Source organism: Bos mutus, chromosome 23, assembly GCF_027580195.1.
Source record: "Bos mutus isolate GX-2022 chromosome 23, NWIPB_WYAK_1.1, whole genome shotgun sequence".
NCBI classification, from domain to species: domain Eukaryota; kingdom Metazoa; phylum Chordata; class Mammalia; order Artiodactyla; family Bovidae; genus Bos; species Bos mutus.
The window spans coordinates 34,818,970-34,846,230 of NC_091639.1; the positions used below are offsets into that span (position 1 = coordinate 34,818,970).

General features: G+C 40.7%; 1 protein-coding gene across 2 annotated transcripts in view; it reads right to left on the reverse strand.

The window, feature by feature from the left end:
* Positions 1-9,251: 9,251 nt before the first annotated feature.
* Positions 9,252-27,261, reverse strand: part of LOC102266095 (adenylate cyclase type 10) — a 38,977-nt gene continuing 20,967 nt past the window's right edge. For both annotated transcript variants that reach the window (XM_070360932.1, XM_070360933.1), the window contains exons 18-31: positions 25,407-25,673; positions 23,947-24,276; positions 20,100-20,163; positions 18,350-18,569; positions 17,885-18,010; positions 15,636-15,808; positions 14,901-15,057; positions 12,491-12,695; positions 12,307-12,403; positions 11,719-11,837; positions 11,337-11,454; positions 10,698-10,896; positions 9,995-10,199; positions 9,252-9,484 (exon numbers count right to left, since the gene is read on the reverse strand). In XM_070360932.1, the coding sequence (XP_070217033.1) occupies positions 9,420-9,484; positions 9,995-10,199; positions 10,698-10,896; positions 11,337-11,454; positions 11,719-11,837; positions 12,307-12,403; positions 12,491-12,695; positions 14,901-15,057; positions 15,636-15,808; positions 17,885-18,010; positions 18,350-18,569; positions 20,100-20,163; positions 23,947-24,276; positions 25,407-25,673 (2,345 nt within the window). In that variant the 3' untranslated portion in view covers positions 9,252-9,419. The remainder of the gene's footprint in view (positions 9,485-9,994; positions 10,200-10,697; positions 10,897-11,336; positions 11,455-11,718; positions 11,838-12,306; positions 12,404-12,490; positions 12,696-14,900; positions 15,058-15,635; positions 15,809-17,884; positions 18,011-18,349; positions 18,570-20,099; positions 20,164-23,946; positions 24,277-25,406; positions 25,674-27,261) is intronic.

Consider the following 27,261-nt stretch of genomic DNA (forward strand, 5'->3'; position numbering starts at 1 on the left):
AGAACTAAATAAACTCTAAATGATAATATATGAGCTCTTGATGCTTGGGAGGGGATGAAAGGGCCCAGGTTTGACTGCTCGTGAACTGAAAAGACTGGTCCAGTTTGTGCTGTAATGCTCTCCTGCCAGCGGGGAAGTGATTTCCCTCCCTGGTCAGACTCCTACAATGCAGTCTGATTTAACGGGCGTGAAGGGGGATTTCTTCAAAAGCATTTCCTGCCTTTATCATGACACTTGAGAGTATAGATTCATTTGCTTGAGATAGAAATCTCCTGTTTTCTGCTTTAAACCTTGTAAACAAGTGACATCCTACGATGTGACACATATGATGGGAGAAGGAGGACAATTCATCAGTGCCAGGTGCTGCTAGTGGTAAAGAACCCGCCCGCCAATGCAGGAGATGTAAGAGACATGGGTTCAACCCCTGGGTCAGGAAGATCCCCAGGAGCAGGAAATGGCAACCCACTCTAGTCTTCTTGCCTGGAGAATCCCACGGACAGAGAAGGCTGGTGGGGTCGCACAGAGTCGGACAAGACTGAAGTGACTTAGCAGAGCACAAAAGGAGCTCAGGACAGACAGGGTAGGAGAGATGGGGTTAAAAGGAAACAGGAGTAAGGCCAAAAACTGAAATAGATACCAAGCCTATTCCTTGGTAGAACAAAGGGTTTTCAAGCACCAGGAGATAAAAGATCTTCATCAGTTTTATCAGAGTTGGCTCTTTCTCAACTGTGTGGTCTTCTGGTAGCTCTGTTCCCTTAACTCTGAGCCTGGGAAGAGCCCAGTGAAGAAAAGGCATGCAGGTGGGGGAATAAGGAATAAATGGTAAATGTGTGGCCACAGTTAAGTGTAAATGAAAGCTAATCCAGGCTGGGTATAGGAAGGCCTTTAAGGTTTCTGCCATGACTTCTTCTTAAACTGTTTGAAAATATTTGTCCATATTGAGATGAGAGACTTAGATGGAGAAGAGGAGGTGCTCAGGAATCCAGTCTTTTACAATCATGAAGAACTGGGCAAAAAGAGGTTTTCACGGTCTGAACCATCTGGAAGGGCCCTAAGCTTAGTCTAGGTACATGAGGTGAAGAGACAGGCAGGGGCTGTGTAAGCCTAGTAATGCTATTTTCAGGGAGCTCTGGCAGGATGTTCTGGGCTTCCTTTGATAGTCTCAGCCTGTGACAGAACCTAAATTTACTCTGTCCCTTGTGGAGGCAGCAGCTCCCCACCAATCAACTAAGCCCTCATTTACCCTGGCTAAGATGACTGGGGACCTTCCTGGTGGGAAGGCAAGATGAGGGGAGGGCAGAATAAAGTCTAAAAAGCACCCCTCTGGGAGAAATGACTATAATTGGTCTGAATGTAACTTTTCAGAATGTGACAGAAGTAGAAGTATATTTAACAATGCAAAGGAAAATACTAAGATAATCAGTTGACTGGTAGAGAAGACTGAAGGAGGAAAGGGAAAGATATTAATTCCATCAATGCCTATGATAGCAAGTCTATGAATTATAGTCACAGAGTCACAGTTATAAAAGTAACTTCTAAAATGAAAATACTAAAATAAATTTCATTTATTTTATAAAAACAAAGTAAATGCAAATGACATGGTGAGATGACTGCTTCACATTAGAACCTTTGGAACTCAGTTAAAGAAGCTCTCAGAGAAAAATAAACACCTTTAACAAGAATTAAGCATCTTACTCAAACAGCTAATTAATTTTAAAGGAGAAAAATGACATAACTAACACATAAATAAAAGAGTTTATTCTTTGAAGTAAACTGAAATAAAGTGTTAGCTAACTTACTCAAGAAGATGGATGAAATAAACAACAAGGGGAAATAACCGCAGATAAAAAGACAATAACAAAAAAATAAGAATATTTTGTGCTAGTGGTGGAGGAGTGGGAATGACTGTAAAGGGGCCTGAAAGAACTTTTGGGTGTAATTAAATGTTCTCCATCATGATTGTGGTAGTTACACAGTATATACATTTGTCCAAACCTATCCAATAGGCGTACCTTACTGCATATAAATTATATTTTGATAAAATTTATTTTATAAAGTATTTGAAAGGTCATTGGGGAATAGTTAGAACAATCTTAGAGAGAAAAGCTCTTTAAAGTATCATACAAAACTCAGAAGCCATAAAAGTATTCATAGATACATTACAACTGACACATTAAGATAAATTAAGATACTTTTCCCTCTATGACAAAACACCATAAATGAAAGTCAAAAGACAAAACAAGGAAAAATTTTGCAACCCATATAAAGGCAGAGGGCTCATTTCCCTAAAAAGGCAGAGGGCTCATTTCCCTGACTCCTACATATCAATTAGAAAACAAATACTTAATAGAATATGGTCACAGGATATATACCTACAGCTCATACAAAAAGAAATATAGACATAATAAAGATGTTTAACTCCATCTAAGGAAAATACAAGTTAAAAGTACATTGAGAGTAATTTTAAAAGAAAATGGTTAAAGAACTCTGAAAATTCTTGCCTTCATAAAAGAAACAAGAAAACTGGCAAAAATACTGTCAACTTTTTTTGGAACTCTGGAAATTAACCAATGACTTGCATCAATCCAAGGAGTGTTTACTCAAGAAAAATGGCTTCCCCTTACCTCTATTTAAGAGACAACTTAATAAAGCAATAATTATATACCTGTGCTGATGGGCATACCATTTATTAAGATGTAACTTTTATGACAGTAACAATATGAAGAGGGAGAAAGAAGGAATGGGGCTATATAGAATCAAATTTTTGTATTAATATATGATTGAAATTAAGTTATATTAATCTGAACTAGATTATTTTAAATTAAAATGCTAACTATAATTTCTACAGTAATAAAATAGTGCAAAATTATACAGTAAAAGAAATGACAAGGGAATTAAATTATCTAATATGACAAAAGACAGTGGTGAAATAAAGGAGAAAAAAGGCATAAAACAAGTAGAAAACAAATAACAAACTGGAAGACATAAATCTTACCTTATCAGTAACTATACTGAATGTAAATAGATTAAACATCCTAATTAAAAGGCAGATATTGGCAAAATTGATTTAAAAAATATATGACTCCACTATATGCTGCTTCTAGAAAACAAACGTTAGATTGAAAAACACAAGTCTGCTGAAAGTAAAAGAATGGAAAAGCATATCATGCAAACTAGTTACAGAGCACTAGAGTAGCTATACTAATATCAGACAAAATAGGCTTTAGGGCAAAAATTGTTACTAGTGACAAAGGACATTTTATAATGAAAAAAGAATAAATCCACTAAGAAGATATAACAATTATAAATATATGTGTACCTAACAACAGAGTTTCAAAATACCTGAGGCAAAAACTGACAGAACTGAAGGGATAAATAAATTGTAATGGTTGTAGACTTCAATATTCTACTTTCAAAAACAATACAGCAAGGAGGTGGAAGAGCAACAACAAAAGAGTAGACATGAGTAACACTATAAACCAATAGGACCTCTCAGATATCTGCAGAACACACCACCCAACAAAGCAGAATACACATTCTCCTCAAATATACATGCAACAGTCTCTAGGATAGACCACATGCTTGACCATAATTAAGTCTAAATAAATTTAGAAGGACTGAAATTATATAAAGTATTTTTTCTGACCATAATGGTTTGAAACTAGAAGTCAATAACAGAAGCAAAATTTGGAAAGTCACAAATATGTGGAAATCAAACAACTCACTCACTCCTAAATAACAAATAGGAAAAAAGAAGAAATCACAACAGAAATTAGAAATGAATGAATGCTTTGAAATGAATGAATATAATTACGCAACATACCAAAAGTTAGGTGATTCAACAAAGACAGTGCTTAGAGGGAAATTTATAGTTGTAAACACCTATGTTAGAAAAAAAAAGAGAAGATTTCAAATTAATAACCTAATTTTCCACCTGAAGAAACTATAAATAAAAGAGCAAACTAAACTCAAAGCAAGCAGAAGGAAGAAAATAACAAAACTCAGAGCAGAAATAAATGAAATGGAGAACAGAAAAACAACAGAAAAAAAATCAACAAAACCAAAAGTCGGTTCTTTGACCAGATCACCAAAATTGACAAATCTTGGTTAGACTGGATAAGAAATAAAGGGAAGATGACTCAAATTACTAAATCAGAAATGAAAAGGGAAGAACTACTGACCTTATGAAATAAAAAGGATAAGAAATATTATGAACAATTGCATACCTTAGATAACTTAGATGAAATGGACAAATTCCTAGAAAGATGTAAACTACTGAAAATGACTTAAAGAGAAATAGAAAATCTATACCATGTAAAGAGGTTTAATTAGTAATCAAAAAACTTCCCACAAAGAGATGCTTAGGACCAGATGGCTTTTCTGGTGAGTTCGATCAAATACTGAATGAATTTTAAAACCAATCCTTCACAAACTCTTCAAAAAAAAAAAAAAAAAAACGAAGAGAGGAAGGAATACTTACCAACTCATTTCTATGAGAGCAGTTTTACTTATATACAAAAACCAGACAAAGAGATTACAAGAAAACTATAGGCCAACATTATTTATGAATGTAGATGCAAAAAATCTTCAGTGAAACAGTGGCAGATAGGACGTGGGAACAAATAGAAAGGATTACAGACCATGACAAAGCAAGACTTATTCTAGAAGTGAATGCCAGGTTGGTTCTACATTTGAAAATCAGTATGATACATCATATTAATAGAAACTCCTTCTGCCAAACCACATGATCATTTCAATGGGTGACAGAAAAAGTGTTTGATAAAACCCAACACTCTATCATGATAAAAACACTCAACAAACTAGGAATAGCACAGGACTTCATCAACCTGATAAAGAACATCTATAAATAATTCACAGCTAACATCATACTTAAAGGTGAAAAACTAAAAAGTTTTCCCCAATAGTTGAGAACAAGACAAAGATGTCCTCTCTTGTCACTTTTATTCAACATTATACTATAGGTTCTAGCAAGTGCAGTTAAACAAGAAAAATAAAAGCCATCTAGATTGGAAAGGAAGAAGTAAAATTATCTCCATTTGCAGATGACATGATCTTGTATATAAAAAAGGCTAAGAAATCCACTCACCCCCCCAAAATTTAGAGTTAACAAATTAGTTCAGCAAATTTGTACCCTGAAAAAAAGTTTCAGGATACAAAACCAATACGTGAAAATCAGTTTTATCTCTATATTCTAGCAATGAACAACTCAAAATGAAATTAAGAAAACAACTCTATATACAATAGTATCAAGAATAATAAAATTATTTAGGCATAAATTTCACAAAATAGGAGTAAGGCTGGTGCATTAAAAACTACAAAACATTACTGAAAGAAATTAAGGAAGAAATTAAGGAATATATGGAAAAGATATGTCACTTTCATGGATTAGAAAACTTGGTGCCCACTCTCACCACTTCTATTCAACATAGTTTTGGAAGTCCCAGTCACAGCAATCAGAAGAAAAAGAAATAAAAGGAATCCAGATTGGAAATGAAGAAGTAAAATTCTCACTATCTACAGATGACATGATCCTCTACATAGAAAACCCTAAAGACACCACCAGAAAATTACTAGAGCTAATTAATGAACATAGTAAAGTTTCAGGATATAAAATTAATACACAGAAATCCCTTGCATTCCTATACACTAATAATGAAAAGACAGAAGGAGAAATTAAGGAAACAATCCCATTCACTGTCGCAATGAAAAGAATAAAATGCTTAGGAATACATTTACCTAAAGAAACAAAAGACCCATATATAGAGAAAACTATAAAACACTGATGAAAGAAATCAAAGATGACACAAATAGATGGAGAAACACATGTTTGTGGATTGGAAGAATCAATATAATGAAAATGAGTACACTACCCAAAGCAATCTATAGATTCAACGCAATCCCTAGCAACCTACCAATGGTATTTTTCACAGAACTATAACAAATCATTTCACAATGTGTATGGAAACACACACAAAAAACTCAAATAGCCAAAGCAATCTTGAGAAAGAATGGAACTGGAGGAAACAACCTTCCTGACTTCAGATTCTACTACAAAGCTGCAGTCATCCAGACAGTATGGTACTGGCACAAAGACAGAAATATAGATCAATGGAACAAAAAAAGCCCCGGGATAAATCCATGCACCTATGGACACCTTATCTTTGACAAAGGAGGCAAAAATATACAATGGAGAAAACACAATCTCTTTAACAAGTGGTGCTGGGAAAACTGGTCAACCACATGTAAAAGAATGAAACTAGAACACGTTTTAACACCATACACAAAAATAAACTCAAAATGGATTAAAGATCTAAATGTAAGACCAGAAACTTTAAAACTTTTAAATGAAAACATACGCAGAATGCTCTATGACATAAAGCACAGCAAGATCCTCTATGATCCACCTTCCAGAGTAACAGAAATAAAAACAAAAATAAACGGGACATAATTAAACTTAAAAGCTTTTGCACAGTGAAGGAAACAATAAGCAAGGCAAAATGGCAGCCTTCAGAATGGTAGAAAATAATAGCAAATGAAGCAACTGACAAAGAATTAATCTCCAAAATATACAAGTAGCTTATGCAGCACAATACCAGAAAAATGAACCCAATCAAAAAGTCAGCCCAAGAACTAAACAGACATTTTTCCAAAGAAGACATACAGATGGCTAATAAACACATGAAAAGATGCTCAACATCACTCATTATCAGGGAAATGCAAATCAAAACCACAATGAGGTACCATCTCACACTGGTCAGAATGACCACCATCAAAAAATCTATAAACAATAAATGCTGGAGAGGGTGTGGAGAAAAGGGGACCTTCTTACACTGTTGGTGGGAATGGAGAACAGTGTGGAGATTCCTTAAAAAACTGGAAATAGAACTGCCATACGACCCAGCAATTTCACTGCTGAGCATACACACCAAGGAAAGCAGAATTGAAAGACACACATGTACCACAATGTTCATTGCAGCACTGTTTACAATAGCTAGGACATGGAAGCAAACTAGATGTCCATTGGCAGACAAATGGAAAAGGAAGCTGTGGTAGGCATACACAATGGAATATTACTCAGCTATAAAGAAGAACACATCTGAGTCAGTTCTAATGAGGTGGATGAAACTGGAGCCTATTATACAGAGTGAAGTAAGCCAGAGAAAGAAACACCAATACAGTATATTATGCTTATATATGGAATTTATGGTGACAATGATCCTATAAGCAGGACAGCAAAAGAGACACAGATGTAAAGAACAGACTTTCGGACTCTGTGGGAGAAGGTAAGGGTGGGATGATTTAAGAGAATAGCATTGAAACATGTATATTACCATATGTGAAATAGATGACCACTGCAAGTTTGATGCATGAAGCAGGGCACTCAAAACCAGTGCTCTGGGACAACCCGGAGGGATGGGGTGAGAGGGAGGGGGGATTCAGGATGGTGGGGACACATGTGCAGCCATGGCTGATTCACGTTGATGTATGGCAAAAACCACCACAATACTGTAAAGTAATTATCTTACAATCAAATAAGTAAAATTTTTAAAAAGAAAACTTAATAATGCTGATAGCAGTTCTCTGCAAATTGATTTACAGAGTCAACATATTCTATCAAAATTACAGCTGTCCTTTTTGTAGAAACTGGCAAGCTGATAGTGATATGGAAATACAAGGGACCCAGAACAGTCAAAACAATCTTGAAAAAGAATAATAAAGTTGGAAGACTCACATTTCCTGATTTTAAAACTTACTACAAAGCTGCAATAATCAGGACTGTGTGGCTTGCCATAAGGATAGCTATATAGGCCAGTGCAACAGAATTGAGAGTTCAGAAATAAACCCATATGTCTAATAAAACCATACATCAACAAGAGTACTTGGGGACTCCCCTGGTGATCCAGTGGTTAAGACTCTAAGCTTCCACAGCAGGGGACCTGGGTTTGAACCCTGGTCAGGGAACTAAAGATCCCTGCCATGCCATGCAGTGCAGCCAAAACAAAACCAATAAATAAATCTTATTAAAACATAAAAATGACAGTATTTACTTAAATGGGAGAGGAATAGTCTTTTTAACAAATGGTGCTTTTTAACAAATGCAGCAGCTTAGATAGTGTATACCCACACGCAAAAGAATGAGGGAAACTTAACTTTCACTATATGCAAAAATGAACTCAAAATAATCAAAGACCTAAATAAAAGCTAGAACTATAAAACTCTTAGAAGAAAACAGAGGAAAAAATCTTTGTGACTTAAGATGAGCAATGGTTTCTAAGATATGACACCAAAGCTGCTGCTGCTGCTGCTGCTGCTAAGTCGCTTCAGTCGTGTCCGACTCTGTGCGACCCCAGAGACAGCAGCCCACAAGCGGCCAAAAACCAAAAATAGATAAATTGGACTTCATCAAAACAAAACACTCTTGTGCTATAAAACAATACCACCATGAATGTGAAAAGACAACTTACAGAATAAGAGAAAATATTTATAAATCAAATCTGATAAGGGTTTAGCATCCAGAATATATAAGAAATTCTTCAAGCTCAATGATAAAAAGGCAAATATTCCAATAACAAATGGGCAGAGGATCTGAATAGACATTTCTCCAAGAAGACATACAAATGGCCAATAAGCTTATAAAAAATGAACATCATTAGTCATTAAGGAAATGCAACTCAACACCACAATGAGATATCACTTCACAATCACAAGAATGGCTATATAAAAAAACAAGCAAATAACAATTGTTTGTGAAGATGTGAAAAACTGGAACCCTTACACATTGTTGCTGGAAATATAAGTGGTATAGCAACTTAGGAGAAAATATGACAGTTCCTTGAAGAGCTAAACAGAGAGCATCTTCATGACCTAACAATTCCTTTCCTGGGTATATACCGAAAAGAACTGAAACATATGTTTAAACCAAAACCTGCACACAAATGTTTATAGTGGCTTTATTCATAATAACCAAAAAGCAGAACCAAGCCAATATCCATTAGTGCATGAACAGATAAGCAAAATGTGGCATGTCCATATAATGGAATGTTATCCAGCCACAAAAGGAAATGCTGCAGCACGGAAGAATTACCTGTTAACAGACTCACCTTATATAAGATGGAATCAGCTTAATCCCAAAGCTTCCCTGGCCTCTGGCCTAGCTCTGGTTCTAGTAATAATTTCTGCCCCAGTTGCATTAATGAAGAGAGTTAAGAAAGATCTAAATTTCATGCTTTAGAAACACATGCTTTTATTTTTATGAAGATATACAGATAGTGGCGAATGTAAAAGGCTAGCATATTTAATATGTACATATATAGCATCTTAAAAAGGAGACTTGGTGGCATATCTTTGTGTTACATGTTATAAAAGAATCATGGTCCCTTCAGAGGATTTTTGTTTGATTAACAGATACATTCTTGAATTTCTTCTTTATCCTTCTTGTTGACATCAGCCTCTCTGACAAATCCTGAAAATAGGAACATAAAGAGTAATACAAACACAAAGAATTTCCTTGGCTATTACAAATTTAACTCATGGCCTGGAAAAAGGAGGTTTGCTGGGTCCTAAAGTAAGAAACTATATTCTCTCCTTTTTCTTGCTCATTTCTTATCATTCACCTTCACAGACATTACACTGTGATTTCTAAGGCCTTCTTTCTCCCTTAGTGATCATCCAGCTACTCCACGGAAACAACTTATTTGTTTGCGCTTGGACCAAAGGGGAATTTCCTATGCCTAAGAGTTACAGATGCTGAAGCAAAGGGCTGACAGAGGCTCTTACACGCCTTATATAAAGGGGTCTCTGTTGAGGCGGAGGCTGGCACAGTGAGAGAATGACAACTACCTCTAAAGCAAGGACTAATCCTCATATCTGCATGTCCCTTCTTATTTGGACATGGCTTTTAACTGCTTATGAGTAAGAATCTGAGACTGTTCTTTATGTCTCTCAGACAAGAGTTCCAGAAAGGAATGCTTACTCTGTATTTCCAAATTTTGTTCAAAGGAGTTATTTTCCTCCAGGAATTCTCCCTCTATCCAAATCCTGGTCAGGCAGGTGTCAAAAGGTCTGATGATGCTGGTCAAGGACACATTTCCATTTCTCATTACAAAGGCTTTAAGCTCAGAGACCCACTGGTGATAGACAGGGCAGGTCACACATCGAGAGAAAAACTCCTTAAAGTACTGAAAGGAAAGGAAGGTCCATTAGCTCAGGGATTAGTACTTTCTTTCCTCCACTCCACTCCATCAGAACTTACTGCAGTTCCCACTCAGCACACTCACTCAGGGCTGGGGGAACAGGAAGGAGTTACTGATGGTCAAGGAGGGCCAGAAAGTCTGTTCTCAGATACAGAGGACCTGGAATGTTTTAGATTCAGAAGGAAAGGATGTAGGGAAATGTGTCAAACTATAGACAAAGCCAGAGTGGTCTACTGAGAAGGGCTAAGTGTCAACATTTTAATGGCATTGGGTAGTAGCTTTTGCAAATCCAGTAAGAAATCCAGTCCTGATCTACATGCAAGAATATCTGGGAGGATACATGAGATAGGTGGACAGAGTCCACACCTGGGTTCAAGGAGGAAAAAGAGACCAAGGCAGCAAGGAGAAGAGTAAGGGAGAGAGGCAGGTGGCAGAAAGAGTACCATGCCTTAGGTGTTAGTTGAGGATAACGGAGACAGGTACCGTGAGGGTTTGGCGGCGAGTCTCTGGGAGAGTTTGCAGGAAGACATCTTCTGGCATTTTCTGTAAAATTAGCACCTGGCACTCTAGGAATCGGACAAAGCCATGGGAACCAAATAGTGAGGCATTGGTTCTTTTCACCAACTGGCGAGCCTTGGAGAAGTGGTACTGAAACTGATTCCACTGTAAGTCCTGGGCAAACCTGAAGGGAAAGAACCACAGCTCTCAGCTATCTCCCCTAACTGCCCACTATGGGTCCTCCACAGAACCGTCACTACTCTAAGGCTCTAAGACTTCCTTCAGTCAGATTTGTGATTCTGGTAAGGGGCCAAGGCTACACAACTCTTGTGTAAGGAGGTTCAAAAGAAAACCAATGATATACAGCTTTGCCATGGATTATCTCACACTTAAATGTAACTCTAAACTGAACCCTTAATCTATGAACCCAAACCTCTTAAGGGACAAGAACAACCCTTCCAATAATGTGGGGGGAAATGGGAGGTGAATGGTCTTTAGAAATGGGTTGGAGATGTGGAACCATCCTGCCTTGTAGGGCAAAAGCAATAGCTTAAATGAGTTCATGGTGTCTTCAAACTTACCCTTTCCCACAGCCCTGAGTAAGACTCTGATATGCTACATTACCACATGGCCAGAGAGGAGTGGACCCCCAGCATGACACTGCTCTGAGAATTTAGAATGCAGCTGTGCTCATAGCGTTGAATGAAATGCAGACATTCCCCAAAGGGCCGACACAGCCATCCTGTGGACAGAGAGAGTAACCAGGCTAGTAGTATAAGTTGTCAACTATAAAGTAGTATATAAGGTGCGTGGTCCAGGGGAGGGGACACCACCTCAAAAGCAGGCACCCTGAATCACAATGTGGTTCCTAGACTTTAAGGAACAAGGGTCAGGAGCAGAGGCCATGCCCAAAGGACAGGCCCATGAGTGCCTGTGTGCCAAACCCAGGGCCCCACCTGAGGTCTGAATCCCTCAGGAATACAGCAGAGCCCTGCACAAGATTTACCTTTTCCGTAGAGCAGCAGATCTAAGCAAGCAGAATAGAAGCAGGCCTGGCCAAGGACATCATGACTCTGGGAAATGAGCACCCATTGACTCTCCAGCACGTGGACACACAGATCAAACCTGCCGAGAGACAGAGCCACTGGGACCAGCTGGAGAATGGGAAGGGCTGTACAGGAGAGGAAGGGATCTTACACCTTCAAGGTGGCCTAACAGCCCCTAGATCTCCATCCCGTAATTCTATTTATATAGAGAGCATCTGTGCCTGGGATCAGACCTATCTCTAAGCAAAGGAAGTGGGAAAATGACTCTGAAACAACTCCCACGGTCTTGAGCTATTGCCAATTACCGACCTCCCTGCAGTAAAACGCATGCGGGGGATGGAGGGAAGGGGGTGGAATATCTAGTGCCCAGACTCTGAATTTCTACTCCTGACCCCTCAAACTTAAGACAATGTTTCTGGAGGACTACCAGAGACAGTCCTGGCTGTGGAGACAAGACAGCTTCTCCTTCTCCACTCTAAACTGCTCTGGTAGGTCATAATCTCCCCTCTGAGGCAACAACTACAAAGGACAGAAAAGGATCTTAATACTTCTTCTTCAGAAATGCAGATCTGAAGAGAACTGAGAGAACCAGGTTCTCCAGAGCTGGTTTCTTGAGGTGTCTGCATATCTCATGAGCTTGAAAACCTAAGGAGGTTAAAGAGCATCGTGAGGTCTAGAGGTGCGCCTGGCCTCTCTAAAAGCCCCAGGCCCACCAGCCCCAGGCCCCATTACCCAGCTTGATGGAGAAGTCGAGATGCCCAAGGCAGAGTTTGGTGTAGGCCAAGGCCTGCATGAGCTGGGCTGTGGCCAACAGTCCCTCCCTGGAGAACCAGCACAGGCTGCTTTTCTGAATGGCCAGCTGCTCATGGTACAGCCACTTCTCCTTGTCACCCACGTTCTGGGAGAACTGGGAGAGGGCCACATAGGTAGAGACAACCTGTGGGACAACAAACATGGGGTGAATATCCAGACTGCACAGTCAGGCTGCAGCTCCAGCTCGTCCCTTTTCTGGTTAAGAGCCCCCGCGTGCCTGCTATTCACTCTGTGTAGCACTCCTGGGAGCCACTGCTCACCTCAACTCCAGCTGTGAAAACACGCTCCTTCCCACCCCTACGTTTTTGATTTGACCATTGTCACTGCTTGTTCTTTAAACAGCTTCCTCCATCTGCCCCTTTTCTTTTCCCCAATCCTAGACTTTCCCCTTCAAAATGCTGCTCAGACTGCACCTCTTCTGTTTTCTCTAAACGAAGCCTCTAATTGCTCCTTAGAACTCTACAGAACTGCCGCCTAGATCTCTGTCATCAGTTGTACATTTAACATCATTTGATGACACGCTTCTAAGTAGACTCTGTCACTCCTCCTCTAAGAATTTTCCAACAGCTTCTCATCTTCTTTGGAGTAAAAGCCAAAACTCCCACAGTGGCCACAAGGCCTGCACCATCTGCCACCCCCTCCCTGGCCTCTCTGACTCACCTCCTGGCTCTTTCTCTTCTCACTCCCCTCCAGTCACACTGGCCCCTGCACTACTCCTCAACACAGAGGGCAGGCCTTGTGCATTCACTCTGCCTTCCTCCTGCCCACTCTTCTCCCAGGTGGCCTCTTCTCCCATGTGGCCTACTTTCTCATCTCCTTCAGATAGTTGCCCAAATGCTACCTGCTCGGTGAGGCTTTCCCTACAACCTTATTAAAACTGCACCCCTAGTTTCCAGAACTCTATGTCCTCTGGCCTCTGCTTAATTTATTTCATTGCATTTATTATCACCTAACATACTTAAAGCTCAACATTCAGAAAACGAAGATCATGGCATCCGGTCCCATCACTTCATGGGAAATAGATGGGGAAACAGTGGAAACAGTGTCAGACTTTATCTTTTTGAGCTCCAAAATCACTGCAGATGGTGACTGCAGCCATGAAATTAAAAGATGCTTAGTCCTTGGAAGGAAAGTTGTGACCAACCTAGATAGCATATTCAAAAGCAGAGACATTACTTTGCCAACAAAGGTCCGTCTAGTCAAGGCTATGGTTTTTCCAGTGGTCATGTATGGATGTGAGAGTTGGACCGTGAAGAGAGCTGAACACCGAAGAATTGATGCTTTTGAACTATGGTGTTGGAGAAGACTCTTGAGAGTCCCTTGGACTGCAAGGAGATCCAACCAGTCCATTCTAAAGGAGATCAGTCCTGGGTGTTCTTTGGAAGGAATGATGCTAAAGCTGAAACTCTAGTACTTTGGCTACCTCATGCGAAGAGTTGACTCATTGGAAAAGACTCTGATGCTAGGAGGGATTGGGGGCAGGAGGAAAAGGGGATGACAGAGGATGAGATGGCTGGATGGCATCACTGACTCGATGGACGTGAGTTTGAGTGAACTCTGGGAGTTGGTGATAGACAGGGAGGCCTGCCGTGCTGTGATTCATGGGGTCGCAAAGAGTCGGACACGACTGAGCGACTGAACTGAACTGAACTGAACATATCAAATATTATGTTTCCCTGGAACTAAGATCCAGTGTCTGGTACAGAGTAAGTAAAAGTCGTTCAGTTGTGTTTGACTCTTTGTGACCCCACGGACTATACAGTCCATGAATTCTCTAGTCCAGAATACTGAAGCGGGTAGCCTTTCCCTTCTCCAGGGGATCTTCCCAACCCAGGGATTGAACCCACATTGCAGGCGGGTTCTTTACCAACTGAGCTATCAGGGAAATCTGGTATAGAATAGGTGTTCATCAAATATTTGTTGAGCAAATGGGTACATATATATATAGACACTAAAATTAGGAAGACATATTTCCCTTTCTTCTTTTTCCCTAAGTCAGCAAATCTTATCCTTATTTGTGGACTGGCTTGAGAATCTGATGGAAGCTATGACCCCTTCCCTACTTCTGATCACTCCTTAAATACTCTTTTGTACACACAAATACACACTAAGGTCAACATTCAGTTCAGAGGGTACACAGATAGTATCATACATGAAAGCCTCCCTATAAACTGCAAAATGAGAACCCTGCTCAAACACACAATCAGCAACGTCCTGTTAAGTCTGGGTTACCGTGGAACCATGCTTCACCAGGGACTTGACAGGGTCTCTCCCCTGAGCATCTTAGGTTTCTGAGTGAGGTCCAGAGGTAAAGCAAGGGCTTGCCTACCTGGGCTTCACCAGGAAGCTCCTTGACTGAATTCTTCTGCATAAGAGTGGCCAGGCAGGCAAACCTGCGGCTGCTGGCTGTGGCCTCCAGGCTGTAGAGCTGCCGGAGCAGGGAGAGACAGTGCATCTGCTGCTGCAGGACTGCCAGCTTCTTCTTCCTGGTGGGAAGCAAAGGGTGGTTAGCACGCCCTTATCCTTTACCAGTGTCCACCAGCCTTCCCCAAAAGAAATCGGAGTCTACTCACCCACAGACTTCCAGACTCAGAAAGATTCCTGGGAGCCCACTACTTCTAACCTCATATGCTTTTCAAATTCATCCCTCTTGACCAAAAAGAAGTTTTCAGAGAGGTTTTTTAAAAAAGGTTCATTCTTTGAATTGTTCTTTTGGTTGAACAGATTTCCTATAAATTATTACAGCTCGATAACTAGGCAGTGTTTAATATTATGTGTATATCTATCAGAGAAATAACATTAAATTCCATATATGTGTATGTGGACACACAGCACATATATGTATCTTTATTTGAAAAAGACAAGATAATACCATACTTCAAAGACAAAAGATGTACTCATTCTGCTACACTGAATTGGCCCAGAGTAAGGTAAATGAATGAGAACTGTTCATATGCTTGAAAAGAAGAGCCTTAGAGTCAAATAGGCAAAACTCCAGCCTAGGTCCAACTTTAGCTCTCTGTGACCCTAAATGGAACCAGGACAAGTTGGCAAAGCTTCTCACTTCTCACTAGGGTTGTTTCGAGGTTGACTCAGGGAACAGGAATACCAGCATTTTTCTAGAAATGTTTGGAAAATGACACCAAGCCAGGTCCAGGGAAAATTCCTTTTCAGCAGATGAAGGGCTCGCCTAGCCAGTTTTTTGGCCAGGGTGATCTGTCCCATGTTGAAACAGACCTGGAGACAGTAAAGTGAGAAACAGTAATGTAAACGTGAGAAGAGTACTAAGGACAAGGTTCTGGATGCAACACACCGGCTCTTATTTTGGAATGAGAACCTGGGGCCCAAGGTGCCAGAGGGAGCAGAGTTAGAGCAGAGCCTGGCGACACTAACAAGCACCCGTAGGGCCATGAGCAAGTAAAGGAGTGAGAAAATGTAATTATGGAGAAAGCACTCTCCTTTCTCATCTCCCACACGTTTGTCAGTAGTAGAGAAAGACTGTGATTTACAAAGCAATGCTGGGAGACTCACATGGGACTGTCTTTAGCTTCAGATGCCATGGAAAGCATCTGCAATATCACCAAATCTCATCATTCTCTTCATAAACAAGTTGTACCACCACAGTGTACAAGGATAGGAGCTGAGGAACTACTCTGAGGTTATCATATACCTTCATGCTCTGTGGCTAAATCTATGGCTAAGAAAGGGATCAAGTCTATGGTAATCTCTGAACAATGTTAAGAAGACTGCACAATGGAAAGAAATGGAAAGAAATAATTATTTAAAACTTTGCTTCCCTGGTGGCTCAGATGGTAAAGAATCTGCCTGTGGTGCAGGAGACCGGGGTTTGATCCCTGGGTCAGGAAGATGCCCTGGAGGAGGGCACGGCAACCCACTCCAGTATTCTTGCCTGGAGAATCCCATGGACAGAGCAGCCTGGCAGGCTACAGTCCATGGGGTCTGAAAGAGTCGGACATGACTGAGAGACTAACACTTTCAAAGACCTTTTGGTTGAAACACAAATAATACAACACTGTGGACTACTGTAATATCCCCTTTGGTGTTCAAAGGCTTTATCCACATTAGGTTTATTCTCCTAACCAAAGTATCTTAAGGTTTACACTGAAATTAATTTTTACTTACTTTTTAAAAATTTTAAACTTTGGCTCTCCAACAAAAATCCCCCATAGTTTTACGGAGTCATTATTTATAAACTGATAATAATTCCAACACATTTTGTTCTGTTGGATTTAATAGCAAGGAGGCTGGAAGAAGTTGCTGAGCTGTCCTGAGTTATTCATACAGAATAAATAGGTTTACTCCTATTTGTCATTTGACAATGGAATGTCTCATGCCGTGCTTTCCCCAGAGTTTTTATTTGTCATACGAATCTTATTCCTTCAGGAAAATTTGTCATAAATGATACAGAATGATCTACAAGGTACATTATTTATTTATTTTTTGGCTGCAGTACAGCCAAAGATCTTAGTTTCCTGACCAGGGGCTGAAAACCCTCCTGCCCACTTGCCGCTGGAGTGGAAGCGTTGAGTCTTAACCACTGGACCACCAGGGAGGTTTTATTTACTGTTAAAGCAAGATGTGCAATGGAGTACAGAGAGCTCCTATTTGTATTTAACAAAGGAAGTGGGTAGATTGTATATATTTATGTATGCTGAGCCCCTCTGGCAAAATACATACAGATATATAACACTGGAGGGAGGACCCAGCAGCTGAGTGGTATAGGGTTGAGCGGGGAGAGTTTGAAAAGTATGCTCTTTTCCTTCTAGCTTTATTGAGATATCTTTCACACATAACATTGTGTTAGTTTAAGGTGTACAATGTGATGATTTCTTTAATTGAAGGACAGTGACATATAATGTTAGTTTTAGGTGTACAGTATAATGTTTCAATATGTGTATACATTGGGAAATGATCACTACAACAAGTTTAACATTTATCACCACATATAAGTACAATTTTTTTTCTTGTGATAAGAACTTTTAAGATCTACTCTCTTAGCAACTTTCAAATATACAGTACAGTATTGTTAACTACAGTCACAAGCTATACATCACATTTCCAGGACTTATAACTGGAAGTTTATATCTTTTGATCACTTTCACCAACTTATCAACTATGCTGGGGGTGACAAGGGATTAGGAAGTGCTCTTTCACTTTCTACATGTATTTCTATGTTTTGAATTTAAATCACATTTATAATTGCTCACAAAAGGCAAAGAGACTTTAAAGGAAATAATAGGGTAATCCTTAAGGAGAAATACCGCAAAGTTCAAGGTTAATCCCTGCCCTCACCTCTGACTGGAGACGACAGAAAGTGGCTTCTTCAAACTGACAGATCTTCACCTTGTGCTTTTTAAAAAACGAGAATGCGGAGGGTTGGCCCAGAAGACTGCTTGCCTTCCTCAAATAAAAGAAGGCCTCCAAACAAGAGAAGGGGAGGAGAAACTGGATTAGGATTCGGATGCTGCTAAGTGTGTGATTAGGACGGTAGCTGGACCAAGGCTATGAAGAATCTGAACTGTGGCAGGATTTAACTGGAAACGGGGAGCTGGACTGGTGGGAGGTGTCGAGGCAGCTTCGGCAGCACACGGTGCTCTTCCCCGCCACGCTTCCGCTTCGAGCTCTCTCCTAGACCCCTTACAGCTCCTTCCTCTCTCCCACTTTCCTCCATTTTTTCATACTTGTGGTAAGAAATCCCAATCAAATCCCCCCAAGTCATAGGGCTCAGCTCAGGGGTAGAGAGCGGAGCTTGCTTACCATGTAATTATCTGACAGATCCAAGGAGGCAGCGGCAGATTCCAGCAGGTAATAAAATGCACACGTGGTTTCTCCAATGACCAGGCAGTGCTGGGTGAGGGGCGAGAGCACTAACTTCAGGACTTCCCTACAGTGGCAGGGCTTCGTGGTCAACATGCCTTTCTTGGGGTTGGTCTGAGCCAGTTTCCTGTTCACTTTATCCAGGAACTCTTCCTCTGTTCTTTGTGGAGAGAAGACGGAGAGCTAACAGTGGCCATACAGCACCAACTTTTGCTGAGGCATTACCAGGTCCGAAAGCCACTTTGTCTGGGAGGCTCTCCTTTATGATTCATTAATCCTATGTCAATCCTTCTCCTCCACTGATCCACAAGGTTTTGAAAGACAGGGACTTTGTTCTTAATGGCAAAGCCCTATTAGGGAGTTTTAAAAACCTAAAGCCAAACTAAGTACCTCACAAATGAAATGGGGAAAAGACCGCATCTCAAGAGTTAACTAACACTGTGCTCCATGAAAACATAAAAATGATACAAAGCAATAAGTAATAATAAATTTATCTATCAGCCCATTTGAACTCTATCATGGCACATGTGAATATATTTTATGAAATAACACCATCTTATTCCATAAAAACCCTGCCATTCAGGTAGGCAAAATTACCTCCCTTTTACAGATGAAGAAATTGAAGCTCTGGGACATTAAATGACTTACATATGACCTCGCAGCTACTGATGTGTGTGCTGTGCTTAGTCGCTCAGTCATGTCCAACTCTTCGTGACCCCATGGATTGTAGCCCCCCAGAATCCTCTGGAATTCTCCAGACAGGAATACTGGAGTGGGTTGCCATGCCCTCCTCCAGGGGGTCTTCCAACCCAGGGATCTAACCCAGGTCTCTCACATTACAGGTGGCTTCTTTACCATCTGAGCCACCAGGGAGGCCCAAGAATACTGGAGTGGATAGCCTATCCCTTCTCCAGGGGATCTTCCCAACCCAGGAATCGAACTAGGGTCTCCTCCAGCGCCGGCAGATTCTGAGCTTCTAAGTAAAACCAAAATTAGAGTTCACCTTTCTGAACTACTAGTCCAGTGCATTTTTCACAGGCACCACAAGTTCAAAAGAGTTCTGATTTCTCTGAGACAGAATGACTGAAAAAGTGAGAACTGAGGATGGCTTTGGATAGTGAACATTCTGATAAGTAGAAGGAGGTAGACATCACTGAGTATTTTTAAAAGGGAGAATTGTGTGAGCAAAGACACATTAAGGATGGGCGTGATTAATGTAGAATATAGATTTTTGTTTGAAAACTGTAGGAAATCAGGCTGAATAAATGATAGGAAACTTGAGAGTTGCTGGTGAATTCAAGGTAGGAACTTGCAAAATTGGTAAGATACACATTAGAAAGCCAGGAAGTACATGGTTATGAAATATAAAATCATTTTAATATCATCTGGGTTCAAAAGTAATTGAGCAGGCAAATTTATAGCTGAAAAAAATCTGTTATGTGTATAATACATTTGAGAGAAATTAAATAAAGTTTTTCTTAATCACTAAGAAATAATTTCCCTATAAACAATCAAACAAAACCTTTCCGATTCACTGTTAACTTGCATTTTGGGCTGAGAACAGAAGTCACTATTCCTGGGTGGTCGGATGCCTTCCTTGTCTGTAGGTAAGGTGAGTGTCCTAGTTTAATGATCAGCTGTGTCTTACTTTCTGACCCCCTCCACGTCCACTCTCAGCATCTCCACCTACCTGCAGTATTCCCTTGTGAAGGCCTCCTGACTTCTGGATGATTCTGTCTGGAACTGAAAAGTGTCTGTAGGGAGGAAAAGATGACTGTCCTTAATCGTCTGTGTTTGTATTAACTGAGAACATTTAAAAATTCCTGACTACCTTTCATGAAAATTGCTTCCCCCATTATAAAAATGGTAAATTTAGGTTTAATAGTAACCTTACATGCAAGATTAGGGTACTAATTCTTTTTTCCTTAAACGCAATTACTTGTGATTTAAATAGTAATTCCTTTCATTCTCAAACCTCCCAAACCAATTCCTAATTCTGTTTGCTAAAGAAATGAATAAAGAATGTCCCTCTGGTTTGATGACTAATTCTGATAGTAGAAATCTATGAACATATCTGGATCAGATTTATAACTAGATGGGAGAGAACACAGAAGAAGTGGCCTAGTGAAGGAAAACATGAGGGCACAAGATGTCACATCCCACCAGGGTCACAATAGCCAGAAGAGGTTTTCAGCTTTACCTGGTTGATTCTGCTTCTGCTGCTGCTGCTGCTGCTAAGTTGCTTCAGTCGTGTCCGACTCTGTGCGACCCTATAGACGGCAGCCCACCAGGCTCCCCCATCCCTGGGATTCTCCAAGCAAGAACACTGGAGTGGGTTGCCATTTCCTTCTCCAATGCATGAAAGTGAAAGGTGCAAGTGAAGTCGTGTCTGACTCTTAGCGGCCCCATGGATTGCAGCCCACCAGGCTCCTCCGTCCATGGGATTTTCCAGGCAAGAGTACTGGAGTGGGGTGACCTGGTTGATCCTAAATAACCTCTATCCTCCAGATTTGCCTCTTCCTCTGCAGCTGTCTTCTGCTCAAAAGGCAAAGACTTGAAAATGCTGTGGAGATGTTACCTATTTGGGCTCAGGAGCACAGGTGGTGGGATTGAAAAGGAGTCTAAGGAAACGATTACAGGGAGGGTTTGTGTCAAGTAAAAGGACTGGCTCGCTGATTATTTAATGATGTCATATAAGGTGAAGTAGGTCTAAGGAAACTGGAATTTGGCAGCACTGCTGTGACGCACAGTTCTCAGGCACCACCGGACTGCAGCCTGAGAGCAGCACGCTTTGTTCTGCGTGTCTGTGCACAGAGACCCAGGGCTGGGAAGCCTCTGTAGGAGTCTGGCTGTGCTGGAAAGGTCCCGAGCCTTGCTCACGCCTAGACTGACCAAGCTGCCTCATCTAAAGGTCAATACTGACCTCTCAAAAACAAAAGGCTGAAAAGCAATTACGAATGATAGTGTGATTTTTCCATAATACCAACCAGGACATTCCCTGTTTTTTTCCTCTTCCCCTCAGCAAGTACAAAAGTGCAAATTACCATAGACCTCATCAGCCAGAGACCAATTTCTCCAAGTCACTGGTCCACCTTCAGAGTCATAAGAATGTTACAGCCAAAGGAGGTATTAAGATCATAGATCAAAATCTTCATTTTAGTCTTTTACCACCACCAATTCGCCATATCCCTTTCCCCCGCCAATACCAACACCAACTTCTCTTTTATTAAAGTAGAGAAAAAGAAGATACTCCTGGGTCTTGACAGCTGTCTTCAAATATGAAAGAAGGCACAAAGCTGAAAAATACGTGAAAAATTTGCAGGAAGGTAGAGTTCACCTGGGTGAGAGAAGTTTTCTAACAGCTACTGAGAATGAAATGAGCTGTCCTACAAGGCAAGCTAACTGAAAATGTTAAAACAAAGAGGGTGAATTGTGGGCCCTCTGCAGTGAAATCTCAGAGTCCTAACCACTGGACCACCAGAGAATTCCAAGGGTGAACTCTTATCTGGGTTGTGGTAGAGGGCTATAGGTTTGCGGGAACATCTATCCATTAAAACTTCTTTAAGTAGCTAACTCCTACATAACGCTCAGATCTCACTTCTGGAATTATCTCCTTCAAGGAAAAACCTTATTCATTTCTCAGGCTGGGCTAATAGCCATTTCTCTAGGTATCCAAACCCCTAGGTAGTCCATTTTATCACCTTTACCAGGCCATACTGGAATTCTCTATTTATATGCCTGTGACTATGCCAAAGCCTTTGACTGTGTGGATCACAATAAACTGTGGAAAATTCTGAAAGAGATGGGAATACCAGACCACCTGACCTGCCTCTTGAGAAACCTATACGTAGGTCAGGAAGCAACAGTTAGAACTGGACATGGAACAACAGACTGGTTCCAGATAGGAAAAGGAGTACGTCAAGGCTGTATATTGTCACCCTGCTTATTTAACTTATATGCAGAGTACATCATGAGAAACGCTGGGCTGGAAGAAGCACAAGCTGGAATCAAGACTGCTGGGAGAAATATCAATAACCTCAGATATCAGATGACACCACCCTTATGGCAGAAAGTGAAGAGGAACTAAAACACCTCTTGATGAAAGTTAAAGTGGAGAGTGAAAAAGTTGGCTTACAGCTCAACATTCAGAAAACAAAGATCATGGCATCCGGTCCCATCACTTCGTGGGAAATAGATGGGGAAACAGTGGAAACAGTGTCAGACTTTATTTTTTGGGGCTCCAAAATCACTGCAGATGGTGACTGCAGCCATGAAATTAAAAGATGCTTACTCTTTGGAAGAAAAGTTATGACCATCCTAGATAGCATATTGAAAAGCAGAGACATTACTTTTGCCAACAAATGTCCGTCTAGTCAAGGCTATGGTTTTTTCCTGTGGTGATGTATGGATGTGAGAGTTGGACTGTGAAGAAAGCTGAGTGCTGAAGAATTGATGCTTTTGAACTGAGGTGTTGGAGAAGACTCTTGAGAGTCCCTTGGACTGCAAGTAGATCCAACCAGTCCACTCTAAAGGAGATCAGCCCTGGGATTTCTTTGGAGGGAATGATGCTGAAGCTGAAACTCCAGTACTCTGGCCACCTCATGTGAAGAGTTGACTCATTGGAAAAGACTCTGATGCTGGGAGGGATTGGGGGCAGGAGGAGAAGGGAACGACGGAGGATGAGATGGCTGGATGGCATCACTGACTCGATGCACGTGAGTCTGAGTGAACTCCGGGAGTTGGTGATGGACAGGGAGGCCTGGCGTGCTGCGATTCATGGGGTTTCGAAGAGTTGGACACGACTGAGCGACTGAACTGAACTGAACTGAACCACCACCCCCCAGAAAACCTGATAATTTCACTTTGTATTCTTAACACCTACTTGAAACATCTGATACACATAAGGACTCTGTATATGTGTACTGAACTGAAAATTTATAATAATAAAAACAATAATTAAATGTATTGAGCACTAACCATATGCCTGGTACTATTCAAAGCACATTATATATTTTAACTCACTTAATCCTAACAACTACCCTATGAAATGTATACTGTTATTTTCTTTAGTTAACTGAGGTTAAGTAACTTGCCCAAGGGGCTTCCCCAAGTGGCTCAGTGATAAAGAATCTTCCTGCCAATGCAAGGAGACATAGGAGACTTTGATCTTTGGGTCAGGAAGATCCCCTGGCAGAGGAAATGGCAATCCACTCCAGTGTTCTTGCCTGGAGAATCCCATGAACAGAGAAGCTTAGCAGGAGTCCCTGGGTTTGCAAGAGGGTCGGACATGACTGAGCAACTGAGCACACACCCACAGCTTGCCCAATATTGCCAACCAAAACAAGTATGACCTCTAAAGTTCCTTTTAACTCTGAGATCACACTTTTTTTTTTTTTTAATTTCTGGTACTTCAGTGATAAATGACTCTCCACCTATTTTTCTCTCTTAATCTAATTTCATCTTTTGAATGAAGAGTTCCAAGTACACAAATAAAGAGAAGTGATGCCCACATATCTTCTTTCTGCTCCCTGATTTACCTTGGGGAGAAGGCAGCTGCAATCTGTCTGTGATCACTTGTGTTAGTATCGAGCCAGTGTCTTTGTAGCTACAGAATCGGGAGGTCCTGCTGGAGCTCTTAGTGGAACAGATGGCGAAACGGTGGAAGGGGACAAAGTCTCCCCCATGACAGCTCCCACAGCGGCAGGCCAGATCTCGAAGAAAGCAGGCACATTCAAGGTGTAGGGCTGTTTGCTGTGCCTTGGGCCACAGCTCCCAAGCCCCTTCCCGCAAAAGAGGCACTCCAAATTCAAGCACCTCCATCTGAGGTAGGGATAGTTCCTCTTGTAGCTTTAGAGGAGAGTCAGCATCTGAAACATAGGAAATGCTAAATGAGAGCCTCCCTTAAGGTAGTAAACTCCCAAGCACATGCTACTAGTTTATAAGAAAATTTTATTGATAATTCTTGTTTGGTATTATTGTTTCCTTTGTATAAAGAATTGTATACCAGTGATATTGACCCTATTTAGGATAAAGTACAACAGGGAATAAATGATCAGGAGACAGATTTCTTAGTTATTCCTCCTAAATTGAGCTTTTTTACTATTAAATAGTAAATTAAATAAATTATTAAAAATTAAATAGTAAATTAAATAAATTATTATAAACATCAAGTAACCAGAAAGCCTCTGCTCAAATATAAAACTCAACTCAAAGTCAAAGGGAAACTATTTGTGGATTATATGTGCTTTGGGTACGGAGAAGACAATGGCACCCCACTCCAGTACTCTTGCCTGGAAAATCCCACGGACAGAAGAGCCTGGTAGGCTGCAGTCCATGGGGTGGCTAAGGGTCGGACACGACTGAGCGACTTCACTTTCACCTTTCACTTTCATGCATTGGAGAAGGAAATGGCAACCCACTCCAGTGTTCTTACCTGGAGAATCCCAGGGACGGGGGAGCCTGGTGGGCTGCCGTCTATGGGGTTGCACAGAGTCAGACACGACTGAAGCGACTTAGCAGCAGCAGCAGTGCTTTGGGTAGCCTATGTCACAATTTTATTCTTTCATGTGGAGAATATGAGACTGCAGCTATTTAATGCATATCTTGCTTTGTTCATGTCTGTTTCAATATCATGCTTAACTCCCTTGTGAATTTCTAAAATCAGAAATAATTTACCCACTTTTCTTCTTATTTATCCCAAGAAGCCAATAAAAGACTACAGCAATATTTTCTAAACCAAAAATCAAGATACAAATACTTAATGCACGAGGTTTAACATGGAGCTAGAATTCTTCAAATTAAGACAGTTTTGAAAAATAAAAGCTATTCATTCACTATAAACATGGTTCTTCCATGATTAAAACAATAATTTCCCCAATTCTTTAGACATAAACTTTAAGAGACTGGGGCCCATGACACGATATTGATGTTCTTTTTGAACAAACACACCTTCTCCCAAAGCTCTCTATTTGGGCCTGAGAACAAGGCACCAGCTCACCTGACTTTGTCGTCTCTTTGGTATGCTCAGTCTCGACAGAGGAAGGCACTAATATTGGCTCAGCAGGAAGCTCTTGGCCCTTATTGCACCAGCGGAGCACGTGCATATCCACAAGATCCTTCAGTACCTCAAGTAGCTTATTCTTACTCCAGCCAGGCAGGAGGTGCTGCAGCAGATCTATGTGGAAGAAGTGACCAATGACTGCAGCACATTTAACCAGCGACTGTTCCTCTGGGCTCAGTTGATCTATTTGGTTCACTGCTATTTCTGAAGAAAAAGAAATTAGCAATGAATGAGTTTTCTACCAACACAGAATATACCATGTTAATAATCTGCTCATTAAAAAAAAAAGGCTTGCTTTTTCTTTCACCTGTTCTCCACTCAGCTAAATCTCTTGAAAGAACCTTATCTCCATGTCTTCTTTTGTCCCCGTTGCTCATTCATTATTTATCCAACAATCGGGTTTTCACCACGACACTGAAGCTATTTCTTGCGGTCACCAAAACCTTTTGCTGGTAGACCCGTTTTGTTTTTACTTTCTCAACTAAACATGAAAGCTGGGCTTCCTGGTCCCAGAACTCCAATTAGTGTAAAGAGCTCAAAACTCCAAGCATTTTAGTAAATCTCTCCAAATTCTGATCTATATATTAAAGCAGTTGTTATTAAACCAATTATATCACCAAACCCCAAATCTTGGAATAATTCTAAACTTTTTCCTCTCTCTCACAACCAACTGGCCACCCACTCATTCTCTTTCTGAAAGTTCTTGAGTGTATTTCCTTCCAAACAATTCTAGTCTAAGTAGTCATTTTCACCTGGATCACTGTACTACCATTTTGAACATCACCAGTCTTCTCTTCTCTTCTTATCCCAATAACACATTAACTAGTGGTAGAACCGTACACTTAAAGTACAAATATAATGTCAGCCCCCTTCTTAAATATTTTTATAACTTATATGGCTTTTTACAATGCAGCTTTGGCTTTTCATTTAGACTTGCTGACTGAACTATTCATTTTAGCTTATGAGTTAACAAATCCTTTTTCCTTCCCTGTGGACAATACTGACCTTGGGTTAACTTTCTAGCCATTGCCTAGGATCCCCATAAAATTAGAGTGTCAGCTGAGTTGCCAGGTAACACTGCTTATGCAAAGAGTGATCCTTGACTGGAAACTGAATTTGGACTAGGAAAGCTGTGAATAAGCTACAGCTACCTGGTGGTAAGCCACAGCTTTGTGGGGGTTCCTCGGGTGTAGTGATTCCTGTAATAGGGTCACAGTGCCTAGAAGCTATGCCTACAGGACTATTCTAAGAGATATCAGTTTCTTGTTGGGAAATGGGGCATCTAAGGACCCATCCATCATAGTCTCATTCCATCATATCTAAGTTATTCCCTGAGGTTCCAGAGGATAGCAGTAGGAACTGTTGTGAGGATCCCCACTGAAGGAAACTACTGGCTACGTTCTCCTAGAGTGCTGTGTTTCCTGACCTGTATGCTTCTCAGTTAGTAAAGCCAAAGCTAAGTGTGGCCCATCACAGTTGGAGGAATATGAACTGTCCAGATGAACCTAAAACCACCAGAGTGAACAGCTTATGACAGCTAATAGTCACTGACTGTTTATTATATACCATGATTTATTTCATTTAATCTTCACCTAACCCCATAAGGTTGGGACTATTATTATCCTCTCTTGACTGATGAGAAGACTAAGGCTTAGATAAGTTTATCTAACATTTCACATCCAGTAAGTGTGGGAACCAATGGTACCCAGGTTTTTCTGATGCCAGAGTCCTGGCTCTTAATTACCAAGGCATTCTGTATTGCTGTTTCACATACCTGTCTATATTCTCAGTA